General features: G+C 42.0%; 1 protein-coding gene across 1 annotated transcript; it reads right to left on the reverse strand.

Annotated features, from left to right (window-relative positions):
* Positions 1–235: 235 nt before the first annotated feature.
* On the reverse strand, positions 236–14,173 carry eif2s3 (eukaryotic translation initiation factor 2, subunit 3 gamma). The gene is made up of 12 exons (XM_038304430.1): positions 14,070–14,173; positions 13,154–13,217; positions 12,941–13,068; positions 12,695–12,816; positions 6,269–6,363; positions 6,029–6,187; positions 4,724–4,858; positions 4,555–4,649; positions 4,328–4,472; positions 2,844–3,013; positions 2,591–2,763; positions 236–512 (listed from the first exon to the last, which is right to left on the reverse strand). The coding sequence occupies exons 1-12, from the start codon at positions 14,136–14,138 to the stop codon at positions 449–451; spliced, it is 1,419 nt and encodes a 472-aa protein (XP_038160358.1). The 5' UTR covers positions 14,139–14,173; the 3' UTR covers positions 236–448.
* Between the last annotated feature and the right edge of the window lie 1,068 nt (positions 14,174–15,241).

Here is a 15,241-nt window from a genome sequence, read left to right on the forward strand (position 1 = left end):
CAGACGTTTCCTTTTATGGAAATGCAGAACTTTAAATGAACACTTCCTCACTCCTGCAGAATATGGTGATTAAGCCCATCAGTAATTGGTTGAAAAACATGCAGGACAGACTTAACTACCACTGAGAATAAATAAATTACACTCCGAGCTTTAACCCCTCTGAGTTTTATCACTAGTTAATTCTTTATTCTTTATCCAGTTTAAAGTCACCAAGAAAAGCTCAGGGACACAGAAGATCCTTCCAAATGTATTTTATTGGTTGTTAAATCTGAAGCCAATGCAGGAAGTCCTCTGCATCATCTGGATTCCTGCTGCATAGGAGCTCCTCCTCCAGCAGAGATCTAGAAGGCATCTTTAAACCAGTGAAATGTCCCAGTTGCAAAAAAAACAAACAAAAAAAACAAATCCTAAAGGAGTGGGGGTGTTGGAGCGGTCCGGCTGACGTGTCTCAGTCGTCGTCCACCGTTGGTGTGATGGTCACGCCTCTCCTGATCTGCCCCCAGCCGATCAGCCTGAGAGCAACAAACAGGAGAAACAGGTCAACATTTCAACTCAACTACAGATGATCATTTAACAGATCTCAAGCCTTAAGCTTTAAACAATAGCAGCTTTACAATGTAAACAGTTTTAAAACATAAAGCTGACTCAGAGCCCTCTACACTACACCAGTTTATCACATGACGAGTCGACACAGAACTCCAGTAAATGGTGGTTTATACAGATTGACCACCTGATTAGCGGACATGTAATCAGGTTATTCTGAATGAGCACCAGACATCAAAATGACACATTTCCTCTTAGAGGCCAGAGGTCATCAGAAAATTAAACCCATCATGTTTCTACCACACATTTACAGTTCAATCAGATATTTCTAAAGATTAATTATGTTCAAAAACAGCAGAATCTGATTTCTTGTTTTTAGTCAAATGTGTTTCAATCATGTCGGGAAATGTTTTGCATGCAAAAGTAATAAGAGATTTTTTGAAAAGAATTCATTGAAAAACAGATCAGCATCAAATATATAAATATATTTGAATATATAGCCTGTATCATCATCCACAAAGATTAAAGTCATCATTCAGGTCTTCAATGCATCAATCAGTTTAGCGATGGCGAGGAGGCCTCTGTGGAGCTTTGAAGTTCAACGTTTGGCAAAGGGTTTATTTATCGTAGCCTCATGTAGGCTTAACCTCTATAGAGGGAACATTTTTTCCTTTATTCTTGAAAAGAAAATTTTTTTTTAGAAATGAAACTTTGAAAAACAAAAAAAAAAAAAAACAAAACAAAAAGATGAGTAACCTAGGCCTTTTCTCAGATTTTATTTTCCTTAAATCTTTATCTTATCCAATTTTTAACAGATTTAAAATTTTCAAATTGTGTTTTATTAAATGTCTTTCAGATTGAATTTTACCTATTGTGTTCTTAAATTAATTTCAGTTTATTTCTATAGCTCCAATTCACAAAGTTTTCTATCTAAGGAAAACCAGTTGATTGCATCAACTCAAATGCAATCCCTCACACCAAGCATGCTTGTAGCGACAGTGGAGAGGAAAGACTCCCTTTTAATGGGAAGAAAACTCCAGCAGAACCAGGCAACTGCATTTTACAAATCACATCTCCCTCATTCCAGCCAAACATTAACGCTCACTCTTGACCAATAAAGATGCTAACCATGAGGACCAATAGAAATGTGGCCAAGATCCTCCTTTCTGAGAAAAGCCCAAGAAGTGAGGAGAATATGATCCCTAAAAATCAGTGAAACTCAATCTAAAAAAAAAAAAAATGATTAAAAAAGATATGAAAAAACAATTATAATAAAAAATTCCTAAAAGACAAAAAAAATGTAAATAAATAAAAAAAAAAACCCCAGCAAAGTTCCTTTTTAAGCCTTTTGATAAATTCCCATTCATTAAACACATTCTTTGCTTAAAACAACCATGTAATAAACTCCCCTCCATTAACAAACAGCAGAATGGTCATTTATTTAGGACACCCTGACATGGCGAAGCAGACTTCCTGAAGTTTCAGGCGTGGATCGGGAACCAACTTTATGACTGTTCACCGCCTAGAAGATGCATGTCCTGTTTAACATGTTCTCTATGTAGAGGAAATGAGAATCCACTGCTACACTAAATAAAAACCGTTTAGCAGCGGTCACCAAAGGTGGGAAGTTTAACACATTCATTATTTATGGGTAGTTGGAAAAACTTTGCTTGAATTTTTTTTTATTCAAGAAGTTTTTAGAGGATTTTAAGGAGGCATGGGAACCCTGACTAAAACTAAATAAGAACACTTCCAGAAGGATTTTAAATTGGCCCTCCTCTAAAAGCAGCTTCACCTTGAGCTCTGCTCAGACTCAGATTATCATCTTCAGAGACTAAAAGCCTCTAATCTTAAATTATTCTTTAATCTTGCTAATGATTCTGGATCCAAACAGAACCAGGAAGTCTTCAGACCGTCTCTCCTTCCAGAAACAGATGATCTGCCTGCCTGTCCTCATCTAGACTGATGTTAGGAGGCTTAAAGGGACACAGTCCATCAGCGGCACCCCTCAGACACTGATTGGCCCTCCAGGACAGCTGCCCCTTACCGCCAGTGCTTCTCCACACGCCGACTGAGCGCGATCTTCTCTCCGACCTCGGTGCACACAGGGTTGGTGAGGACGATCTTGGCCAGATCAGCCTTGACGGCGCTGACTCGCCCGCCCGTCGACAGCGAGCCGATGTTTACCATCAGCACCTCGTTCTTGGAGAGCTTCTGGACCTGAGGGGGGAGGGCAGATGGTCAATAAGCAACAGCTTTCAGGGGAGTTAGGACTACATTCCCAACGACGCTGGCCTCACCTTGGCAGCCTTTTTGTCCCCCTCTGTGCGGACTCCCAGCAGCCTTCTGAGGAGGAAATAGGAAATCTCCAGCTCTGTAAAGATCTCTGGCAGCGCTCCGACAGCTCCCAGGACCTGACCCACCATACGGTCTGCTCGGCACAGCGTGGGGTCGATCTTTGTTCCCACACCTGGACACACGGAGAGACGCTTTTAGTTTCCTCCAATTGTTCAAACTGTAATTCCATCAAATAACAGCTCAGAAATTCACTAATTCATAATAAATCAGATTCATTTCTGGCAGGAAGGAAGTATAGAAGGAAATAAGGGATAGAGGGAAGGAAGCGACAGAAAAAACTAAGAAAAACAGAAGCAAACAAGACAGAAAATAAGGAACCGAAAAAAGTAGGAAGGAAGGAAGGAAGGAAAGAAAAGGATGAAAGGAGGAACAGTAGGAAGGAAGCAAGGAAGGAGAGAGAAGGATGAAAGGGGAACAGTAGGAAGGAAGGAAAGAAGGAAAGAAAGGGATGAAAGGGGGAACAGTAGGAAGGAAGCAAGGAAGGAGAGAAAAGGATGAAAGGGGGAACAGTAGGAAGGAAGCAAGGGAGGAATGAAAAGGATGAAAGGAGGAACAATAGGAAGGAAGGAAAGAAGAGGATGAAAGGGGGAACAGTAGGAAGGAAGGAAAGAAGAGGATGAAAGGGGGAACAGTAGGAAGGAAGGAAAGAAGAGGATGAAAGGGGGAACAGTAGGAAGGAAGCAGGGAAGGAATGAAAAGGATGAAAGGAGGAACAGTAGGAAGGAAGCAAGGAAGGAGAGAAAAGGATGAAAGGGGGAACAGTAGGAAGGAAGCAAGGAAGGAAAGAAAAGGATGAAAGGAGGAACAGTAGGAAGGAAGCAAGGAAGGAGAGAAAAGGATGAAAGGGGGAACAGTAGGAAGGAAGCAAGGAAGGAAAGAAAAGGATGAAAGGAGGAACAATAGGAAGGAAGGAAAGAAGAGGATGAAAGGGGGAACAGTAGGAAGGAAGGAAAGAAGAGGATGAAAGGGGGAACAGTAGGAAGGAAGGAAAGAAGAGGATGAAAGGGGGAACAGTAGGAAGGAAGGAAAGAAGAGGATGAAAGGGGGAACAGTAGGAAGGAAGGAAAGAAGAGGATGAAAGGGGGAACAGTAGGAAGGAAGCAAGGAAGGAAGGAAGAGGATGAAAGGGGGAACAGTAGGAAGGAACAAAGGACAGACACAAAGGATACACTGAAGGAAGAAAGGGAGAAATAACCGGCGCAAGGAAACAAGGAAAGGACATAGATTAGAATGAAGAAGAAAAAAATGATAAGATCAGATAAAAATAGAAATAAGTTTTCAGAAATCCAGACAGCAGAAAGTCTGCTTCCCTGGTTTAAATCACACTCTAATCATCCTTTTTCCTGAACTTCTTCCCCAGAATGAGTCCAAATGGTTCTAAATGTGCGACGCTGAATGAAAGCGCCCGATGCACGGCGTCCCTCACCGATGAGGCCTCCTGGTGCGGCGTACTGCAGATCATTGTGTTCAGCAAACAGAGACACGATCTTAGAGAAGATGGGTTTGCACATCAGCTTTCCCTCCTGGTCTTTGGACACTATTCCAGGGCGGACCTCGATCTCCTGACCCACCTACAGGTCAGACAAACACAAAACAACCAGGTTTCAGATAAGAGCCTGAACCTCAGCAGCCGTTTACAGCGCCAGTCTCTACCTTCAGCACGCCCTTCAGGATGCTGCCTCCCGCCACGCCTCCCTTCAGGTCGTCCACCTCGCAGCCCGGTTTGTTCACGTCGAAGGACCTGATGACTGAAGCAGACGTTTAACAGATGAGGACCAGAGCAGGACAGAGACGAGGAGCAACTGGTGGCCTTTCTTCATACCAATGAGTCTGGGCTCTGAGGTGAAGTCTCTGACGGGGACAGGGATCTTTTTGACGATGTACTCACAAACCACCTCGATGTTGTATTTCAGCTGCGCTGAGATGGGAATGATGGGAGCTCCCTCTGCGACTGTGCCTGCAGGAGAAACAACACAGGCATCGGTTCCCTCCTTAAGGCGCACATAAAGCCTAAAAATACAGATTTTATTGCAGCTGCAGCTCAAGTCTGAATATCGACAGAGAATCAAACCTTTAATCTAAACATATAAGGAAGACAAACCAAAATTAAAAACAACCAAACAATTAATTCAAAATTAAGTACTTCTGTAATCAGAAGCCAATTTCTCTAAGAAACCTAAAAGTAGGCAAGATAAAATAAGAACATGCAACATTTCCAGAAGATGTATAAAACTTGGCACAGACTTGGCCTGAAGCTTCCCTCTCAGCAGCCTGAGGAGGGTTACAATGTCTAGATCAGGACGGCTGCAACCTTTAACATCCAAAGAGCCTTTCTGCCCTGAGAGCAGCGGAATAAATTGATTAGATCTGAAAATATCACAAATCTTTAATTACAGATAGTTAATTGGATGTGCAGGTGGCACAGTGGTTAGCGCGAATGATCCATGTATGGAGGCCTTAGTCCTCGACACGGCTGACTGGGGTTGTGGTCCTTTGCCACATGTCTCTATCAGCCTACTGTCAGAAAAACAAGCCACTAGAGCTGTAAAAACTTAAAAAAATGATAGTTTATTATTGTTTTGTTTAATATCTGCTGAAGGAAACGCATTTCCATTTTGAAGAACCAACATTTTTTATATCCCTAGGTTTTGGTATAAAGAAAAACACCCAACATGCTTAAAAAAGGATTTCCTGGATGTTGATCTGCAGAATATGATGTGAAATAAAAACAAAGTAATGATGAAATACAATAGGTCTTAAAACGTATTAGTACGATGGCTGATGGGTGCAAACGTGCAGCAAAAAAGAAACAAGCTGCATTACCGTGTGATACAAACTCCACAACAAGCAGACATAAACAAATGCAATAGAAAAATGCTGCACAAAATAAAAAAAATTATAATAATTGCGATAACCGCTAAAAATAGAAGCAAAAAACCACAGGTAACAAAATGCTGAAACCACAGCATATGGTGCCTGTGAGTCTGCTTCTCCTATTGCATCATGGCCGCTGTTCAAGGTTTCAAACAAAGAATCTGACCCTGAAAATGGGTCATGATCGGCTCAAACGGCCATCAGAGAGGAACCAGGACCATCTAGAGCAGAGTTATTAGACGCTGACGCTCACCCTGAACAAAGGCCAGGATCTGCTCGTACTGCTCCTTGGCCTGGCTCTCCTTCACCAGGTCGATCTTGTTCTGGAGGATCAGGATGTGTTTCAGCTTCATGATCTCTATGGCGGCCAGATGCTCCGAGGTCTGAGGCTGAGGACACGACTCGTTCCCCGCTGGACAGGCAGACAGAAGCAGCAGCGTTTACAGCCGGACCACAGGGGGCGAAGGACCCACAGGATCAGAGAGTGACTTACCAATGAGCAGGAGGGCAGCGTCCATGACGGCGGCGCCGTTCAACATGGTGGCCATAAGGATGTCGTGGCCGGGACAGTCCACAAACGACACGTGTCTGTAGGAGAGTGGAGGAGCAGTTTGAGCTACGGCTAGTAGTGCTACCACCATCTTCCAGAGGAGCGGGTTCTGACCCGTTTGTGTTTTTCTTTAAAGGAACTACCGAATTTTTGCCATTACATCATAATCAGAGTCACATGATGAAGGATATGTTTATTAAACCAAACGAGAGCAGAGCGAAGCGCTACAAATTCAGGAACTGCAGAGCTCAGATTCTCCTCTGAACAGAATCACTGCAGTAAAAGGACAAAAATAAGTATATAAAATGTTTGTAAAACAAGAATCAAGTTTGATCAAAACAATCTGAGCAACATGTGAGGGTTTCTTCACAGAATGTTAAACTGTAACGTTTCCTTCATGTATTCAGACTTTTGTACATTAGGATGATCTAGAACCTGTAACTGTTTTCATTCAGGCTGATTCTAGGAGCACGATGACACGAAGAAAAAAAACTGTAAACTTATTGTTTAATATTAACATGAGACTATCTGCTGGATTGAACTCACATCTTTATCAATCTTTATACGTCCCCACTGCCCTCTTTGTAAACATCTTCTATGGTATTTCAGTGTTTTCCACAGGATTTTAGGAGACTGTGGTGGGAGAGTCTCTGATCCTCGTGGGTTTTCATGTGTGCACATTTTTAAGCGTGGTGTATCCCACGGTTTTTTTACATTTACCCTTGATTTTACGTTATTCCATCATGTTCTACTCACTCATATGAGTTTTCTGTCATTTTGAGCCGTTCTGAAGATATTCTGTTAGGTTATATCGAGGTAACGTCTTCCTATGGGCAACGACTTGAAGACACAAACTAAACGGTTCATTATTTATTCTTTATGGTACGCCAGCATTCAGAACATGTAGGCCAATCATACATGTATATTTTTTTTAAAACAAAGCTGTGTATGAAGGCAGTGGGAAACACTGTATTTTAGATCTATAGATCCATCCAGCTGGTCAAATGGATCACCAGCTTAAAGAGCATAAATACACCTTTAAGGTCAAATAACATCCACAGAACATCTAGAGTGGTAAAAAAAATAACAGTATATAAAGGTTTTATACATAGAGGAATCTAAAATATTTCAATATTTACTTCTGGTTATGATGCAAACTTGGACATGAAAGGATTTTGCACCAGCAGTAATCGTAGTAAACATGTGACATGGAGCTGAAAAATAGCTTCCTCTCAAAGTTTTATTTTAAAGCCACACATATATATATATATATATATATATACACATATACATATATATATATACATATACATATATATATATATATACATATATATATATATACATATACATATACACTATATTGCCAAAAGTATTTGCTCACCCATCCAAATTATTGGAATCAGGTGTTCCAATCACTTCCATGGCCACAGGTGTATAAATTCAAGCACCTAGGCATGCAGACTGTTTTTACAAACATTTGTGAAAGAATGGGTCGCTCTCAGGAGCTCAGTGAATTCCAGCGTGGAACTGTGATAGGATGCCACCTGTGCAACAAATCCAGTCGTGAAATTTCCTCGCTCCTAAATATTCCACAGTCAACTGTCAGCTGTATTATAAGAAAATGGAAGTGTTTGGGAACGACAGCAACTCAGCCACGAAGTGGTAGGCCACGTAAACTGACGGAGCGGGGTCAGCGGATGCTGACGCGCATAGTGCGAAGAGGTCGCCAACTTTCTGCAGAGTCAATCACTACAGACCTCCAAACTTCATGTGGCCTTCAGATTAGCTCAAGAACAGTGCGCAGAGAGCTTCATGGAATGGGTTTCCATGGTCGAGCAGCTGCATCCAAGCCATACATCACCAAGTGCAATGCAAAGCGTCGGATGCGGTGGTGTAAAGCACGCCGCCACTGGACTCTAGAGCAGTGGAGACGCGTTCTCTGGAGTGACGAATCGCGCTTCTCCATCTGGCAATCTGATGGACGGGTCTGGGTTTGGCGGTTGCCAGGAGAACGGTACTTGTCTGACTGCATTGTGCCAAGTGTAAAGTTTGTTGGAGGGGGGATTATGGTGTGGGGTTGTTTTTCAGGAGCTGGGCTTGGCCCCTTAGTTCCAGTGAAAGGAACTCTGAATGCTTCAGCATACCAAGACATTTTGGACAATTCCATGCTCCCAACTTTGTGGGAACAGTTTGGAGCTGGCCCCTTCCTCTTCCAACATGACTGTGCACCAGTGCACAAAGCAAGGTCCATAAAGACATGGATGACAGAGTCTGGTGTGGATGAACTTGACTGGCCTGCACAGAGTCCTGACCTCAACCCGATAGAACACCTTTGGGATGAATTAGAGCGGAGACTGAGAGCCAGGCCTTCTCGTCCAACATCAGTGTGCGACCTCACAAATGCGCTTCTGGAAGAATGGTCAAAAATTCCCATAAACACACTCCTAAACCTTGTGGACAGCCTTCCCAGAAGAGTTGAAGCTGTTCTAGCTGCAAAGGGTGGACCGACGTCATATTGAACCCTATGGATTAGGAACGGGATGTCACTTAAGCTCATATGTGAGTCAAGGCAGGTGAGCAAATACTTTTGGCAATATAGTGTATATATATATATACATATACATATATATACATATACATATACATATACACTATATTGCCAAAAGTATTTGCTCACCTGCCTTGACTCACATATGAGCTTAAGTGACATCCCGTTCCTAATCCATAGGGTTCAATATGACGTCGGTCCACCCTTTGCAGCTAGAACAGCTTCAACTCTTCTGGGAAGGCTGTCCACAAGGTTTAGGAGTGTGTTTATGGGAATTTTTGACCATTCTTCCAGAAGCGCATTTGTGAGGTCGCACACTGATGTTGGACGAGAAGGCCTGGCTCTCAGTCTCCGCTCTAATTCATCCCAAAGGTGTTCTATCGGGTTGAGGTCAGGACTCTGTGCAGGCCAGTCAAGTTCATCCACACCAGACTCTGTCATCCATGTCTTTATGGACCTTGCTTTGTGCACTGGTGCACAGTCATGTTGGAAGAGGAAGGGGCCAGCTCCAAACTGTTCCCACAAAGTTGGGAGCATGGAATTGTCCAAAATGTCTTGGTATGCTGAAGCATTCAGAGTTCCTTTCACTGGAACTAAGGGGCCAAGCCCAGCTCCTGAAAAACAACCCCACACCATAATCCCCCCTCCACCAAACTTTACACTTGGCACAATGCAGTCAGACAAGTACCGTTCTCCTGGCAACCGCCAAACCCAGACCCGTCCATCAGATTGCCAGATGGAGAAGCGCGATTCGTCACTCCAGAGAACGCGTCTCCACTGCTCTAGAGTCCAGTGGCGGCGTGCTTTACACCACCGCATCCGACGCTTTGCATTGCACTTGGTGATGTATGGCTTGGATGCAGCTGCTCGACCATGGAAACCCATTCCATGAAGCTCTCTGCACACTGTTCTTGAGCTAATCTGAAGGCCACATGAAGTTTGGAGGTCTGTAGTGATTGACTCTGCAGAAAGTTGGCGACCTCTTCGCACTATGCGCGTCAGCATCCGCTGACCCCGCTCCGTCAGTTTACGTGGCCTACCACTTCGTGGCTGAGTTGCTGTCGTTCCCAAACACTTCCATTTTCTTATAATACAGCTGACAGTTGACTGTGGAATATTTAGGAGCGAGGAAATTTCACGACTGGATTTGTTGCACAGGTGGCATCCTATCACAGTTCCACGCTGGAATTCACTGAGCTCCTGAGAGCGACCCATTCTTTCACAAATGTTTGTAAAAACAGTCTGCATGCCTAGGTGCTTGAATTTATACACCTGTGGCCATGGAAGTGATTGGAACACCTGATTCCAATAATTTGGATGGGTGAGCAAATACTTTTGGCAATATAGTGTATATACATATACATATATATACATATACATATATATACATATACATATATATACATATACATATATATACATATGCATATATATACATATACATATATATACATATGCATATATATACATATACATATATATACATATGCATATATATACATATACATATATATACATATACATATATATACATATATATACATATACATATATATACATATACATATATATACATATACATATATATACATATACATACATATACATATATATATATATATATATATATATATATATATATATATAAATAAAAGACGACAATGAAGCCAAACGTTTGGTCGTCGGTGCCGTCCTGAGGAAGCAAAGGGGAGCATTGCTTTCATTCCTCACATGACTAATTAATGTCAGAGGTGCCAAAATTATAAATGTTTGTTCATGTAAAAATAAAAATCCTACCATTTAAAAACACTTTTGTAGAACTTTTTTACTAAAGTTTTTACTAAAGACCAAATATACAAATAAACATAATGCAGGATCCAGGACAGTTGCTTTAAACCTCATACTGGTTACTGCACTACTCTATTGAAGGAAGAGTTTTGTGCAATTCTGGATGATAACTTCCTTATACTTAATTTTCTTAGCTTTATAACTGATGGTAAGTGTCCCATTTAACTCTACACCATCTTGAAAAACTACTTATTTTGGTAGGTGGTGAACAACAAGTTGGGGCAGCACCGAGTCCAACCACAAAGAAATTATGTTTTGATGTTTTCTATTTTTTTAATACCAAAAGTCCATAACAAGAATGAGCTGAAAAGAAACAAACCAAACAAGTCTATTTCTAAAATGTAGGAGTAAAAAGTAGAGATAATTGCAAAAAAAAAAAGTTAGGGAGTAGAAGTTAATTATTTTCTTAAAAAATAATTACTCCAGTAAAGTTTAGATAATAGAGTATTTGTACTTTGATACTTGACAACCCTGTCTAACGCTAACAAAATGTTAGCATTATCCACCGGTATGGAACAGGAGCAAGAACTGACAGGTGCGAGTGGATGACCTATGACCCAAAGAAGTTACTATGCACACTTACCCCTTGCTCACACTGGCTCCGGTGCAGTTACCGAGCCGACGGAGACCGCAACTCCCGCACACCCCCTCTCACACCGCCCTTTTGACTACGGTGCGGTGCGGCTCTGCGGCTCCGGCAACAGGTCCGGAGATTTAACAGAAGTTCACTTGAGTTCACGTAACTTCACGCGATAACACGGCCCAAATAAAGGATTTTTGCGAGAGCTTGTTGCGGAGGGCTCCGGCACGCCGCAAGGATAGCTTTCTTGTGTCTCGGTAACCGCAGCCGGACAGCTCAGCAGACGGTGAGAGAGGTTTACGTCTTTTTAATGACTTGGAATCACTGCGGCGCCGCACCCACCGCATCGCAACGGTAAGACCGGAGTCGGTGTGAGCCTGGGGTTAGGCTACGTTCACATTGCAGCCTGAAGTGACCCAATTCCGATTTTTTTGCCCATATGTGACCTGTATCTGATCTTTTTATGACAGTCTGAACGACACAGATCGGATTTTTTCAAACGCGACCCAGGCCACTTGGATATGTGGTCCTGAATCCGATACGTATCTGATCTTTTCAAATGCGACCTGTGTCTGTCATCCGACCTACACGTCATTGATACTTGACAAATGTTACTAAACGTTACTAATCTGCGTCCTACTAAGCGGAGGTGGGAAAAACTAACAACCATGGCGGAAGATAACACAGAGAGCAGTCAATGGAGAGAAAGTAAGGTTGCTGACTTAATTTATATTTGGAAAGATAGCTCGATTCAGACCAAACTCGAAGGGTCTTACCGGAACCGGGGGAGGGTCTTTCTTTTTTGATCTTCTTAAAAAGATTTCGTTCGTAATGTGCCTGCTCCTGTTGGAGAATAACTTAAAGAACGCAATATACGCTGCGGTATTACGAGTCATGTTTACTTCCGCAAACACTGAGGACGCTTGCTACATGTGACGTCATCGCGTCCTCGAGTGCGCATGCGGGACACTTCGGTTGAACGCTTTCAGTTCACACAGTAGATCACATACAAGTCGCATATACTTGGAAGTGTGAACGGACACGCAAAAAAATCCGATTTCACAAAAAAATCGGAATTGAGCATTAAGGCCTGCAGTGTGAACGTAGCCTTAGACAGAAGCCTATGACAGTTGCTTAATATATGCCTCCAATTCTGAGGTAAGAATTAGGATACGATTAGATAGCTTTAATCAGTCCCAGAAAAAATAATGAAAAAACTAAAATCAAGTTAAAATATATAAAAAGACCCCAAAATGATAAGACAGAGACACATTAGATAGTAGTAAACAGCTTGATTATGTCCTTTTTAGTTGGAGTAGAGCTTTGAACATGTTTTCTAGAGCAGCCTTAGCTTTTAAAACCAGCAGCAGCAGCAGGAGCGATTCCTCACCTGACCAGTTTGAAGGAGCCTTTGGTTCCAGGGATGTCTGTGGGAAACTCATCCGGGGTGCTGCTGCCACACGACCTGTAGCACTCGGGCCTGGGACAGCTGGGGTCGTCCAGCTTGTAGACCTGGAGCCAGAGGGGACAGAGAGACAACAGTAACCACCTGGGCCACTAACTGGTTCTGGAAGCTACACAGATGAGGACGGGTGTCACATCTAATAAGAAGTTACATAAAACCGGCTTCACGCACCTTAGCGTTAGCATAGCCGAGCTTAATGGTGATGTTTCTCTCCAGCTCGTTCTTGAACCTGACGGTGTGAACACCAGAGATGGCCTTCACTACTGTGGACTTTCCGTGGGCCACATGACCGATGGTGCCTGGCAGACAGGAAAAAAAAAAGAAGCAGTTTAGAAAACAATGTTACCCACAAACACTGAGGCACACAGGGCCTGATTTCAGTACCGATGTTAATGGTGGCCTGTCTGCTGATGATCTCTGGAGACAAAGGCGTGAGGGTGGACACGTCCTGGAGGGAGAGCACAGGTCAGACACAAAGGGGCGCAGCCAAGGGATTAACATGAAATACAGCAGCATTCCTAATGTCTAACCCTGGATTACCACACTGCAATCGCATAACCTGAGGCAAACAAACCACTTGTCCGCAAGTCCTAACTTTGATTTTCTCCTCATCTTCAGCTCAAATAATCTGCTCTCCTGTCACATGTCATCCCCTGCATCTGGTATAGGCCAGACTGAAGGACTGTGGTGAGGTGAAAATGGCTTAAAGAGGGCTTAATACAAGCAGAGCTGGGCCTCCATGTTAGAATAAATATCATTACAGCATCTTCTTTTAGCACTTTTTATTTTATACTAACAGACTAGACTGGAGGTGTATTCAATAGAACCCTGTATCTTTAAATAACAGCCCATCTCCAATAACAGTTACCATCACAAAGCTACTTTAATGGATCAAAAAACCATTGTCTTCTTTGCGCTGTGTTTTTCTAGCTAGCATATACCTAAAGCTGCATTGTGAAATCTGAGGCTATTTTCCACATTTCTAGAGCAGATTTTGACTAGGACACCAATGAGAAGGATTAATGGCTGTGGAGACCCCTGGTCTGAAGCTACCAAACAACAGAAGCAATAAAATAATAATAATATACACACAACTAACAAGAATCGGATGTTTGGGAGATACACGGTGATTTAAAGGATCTCCTCCCCGCTGGGCCTGCCGTCATGTGCCGGTTAGAGGCTGCGGCGCCTCGACCACCGTCTGTTTTCACCTTTCTTGGTCTTTTATCAACCAAATAAGCCCCTCAAAGCTAGACTCACACACCCAACAATCTGTAAATGTTGCTAAGAAGATACTGACCAAAGTGCTGAGGTCCTGTCTGGCCAAGTGAGGCTGACCGAGCGTTGTTCCAGACTCATCACCCGCCATCTTGGATGAAAAGGGAACGGAAGAGGCGGTTCCGCCTGAACACATGAAAAATAACAGATATATGTAGTCTTTTAAATTTATTTAAACGTTTACTCTCCATAAATAACAAGGAATTATCACAATGTAAACAAAATAAATTAATATACAGAATTCCGCTGTTTTAAATGAAGAAACTCTTCAAAGTTAGAGATGGGGTCCTTACGGAGCGGGTGATGCAATTTATCACGACCACGAAAAACAGCTTAACGCAGGCTTCTGCTGCTTATACCTCATTAATATCAGCTTAATACTAAATCTGGCCAACTTCTTAACAAACCACCGTGATCTAAGAGGAGCGTGAATTAAATAAGAGTAATATCCCTCATGTTTGGGGTCCGTCTTTCAAAAGTGACGTCATACGTGTACGGTTTGTAGTTCTTTGCTGATGCTTTTGTAGTTCTGTGGATCATTCAATAAGGAATGATGAATTTAGCTGATTGATTTGATCTGATAGACTCATGACGTAAATAACAGTGATGATGACCAAACAAGACATGATAAAAATACAGTTTGAGATAAAAAAAATAATATTTTATTAATTTCACTAACATATTTTGTTAGTGCAAAAAAACATAGAGAAATGTAAACAAATAATTCCGTTAAATACACTCCAGCTTAAAGAGATGGAACAGTGCAGGAAATAAAGATGAAACAGATGGAGGGATGAATATGGAAAACCAACACACCAGATGAAATTTATCAGTATTTAGCAAACATTTTTGCTGCAACTAGCAAATTAGTTTCACTTGGTTTACTATTTACCAATGACATATAAAAACTTTTTTTATATATATTTCCAGCATGTTTCATAGAGTGGTAGAGTTGATAAAGCCAATGCTATAAGTGATTGTGCAGACCTTACTAATGGCATAGCATACAATTAGTATTACTAAACCTCTGGATGTTCCACGGAGGGCCGTTGGAGCTATTTTTCTCAGAAGTGGATGTTATTGTGAACCAGCCAAGATCAAATATCCCATTTGAAATTAGTATTTAAAAGAATAATAAAGACCAGAGGAAAACTCTTAGAAAGAAATTGTATTAAACAACCTGGGCAGGCTTTA

The sequence above is a fragment of the Cyprinodon tularosa genome, unplaced genomic scaffold (assembly GCF_016077235.1).
Source record: "Cyprinodon tularosa strain WSP-4 unplaced genomic scaffold, ASM1607723v1 ctg533, whole genome shotgun sequence".
NCBI lineage: Eukaryota > Metazoa > Chordata > Actinopteri > Cyprinodontiformes > Cyprinodontidae > Cyprinodon > Cyprinodon tularosa.

Coding starts and splice junctions, on each gene's coding strand:
- eif2s3 (XM_038304430.1), bottom strand. CDS start 14,138: ATGGCGGGTGATGAGTCTGGAACAACGCTCGGTCAGCCTCACTTGGCC. Junction 13,218..14,069: donor GACAGGACCTCAGCACTTTG/GTCAGTATCTTC, acceptor CTCTCCCTCCAG/GACGTGTCCACCCTCACGCC. Junction 4,650..4,723: donor CTCAGAGCCCAGACTCATTG/GTATGAAGAAAG, acceptor CGTCTGCTTCAG/TCATCAGGTCCTTCGACGTG.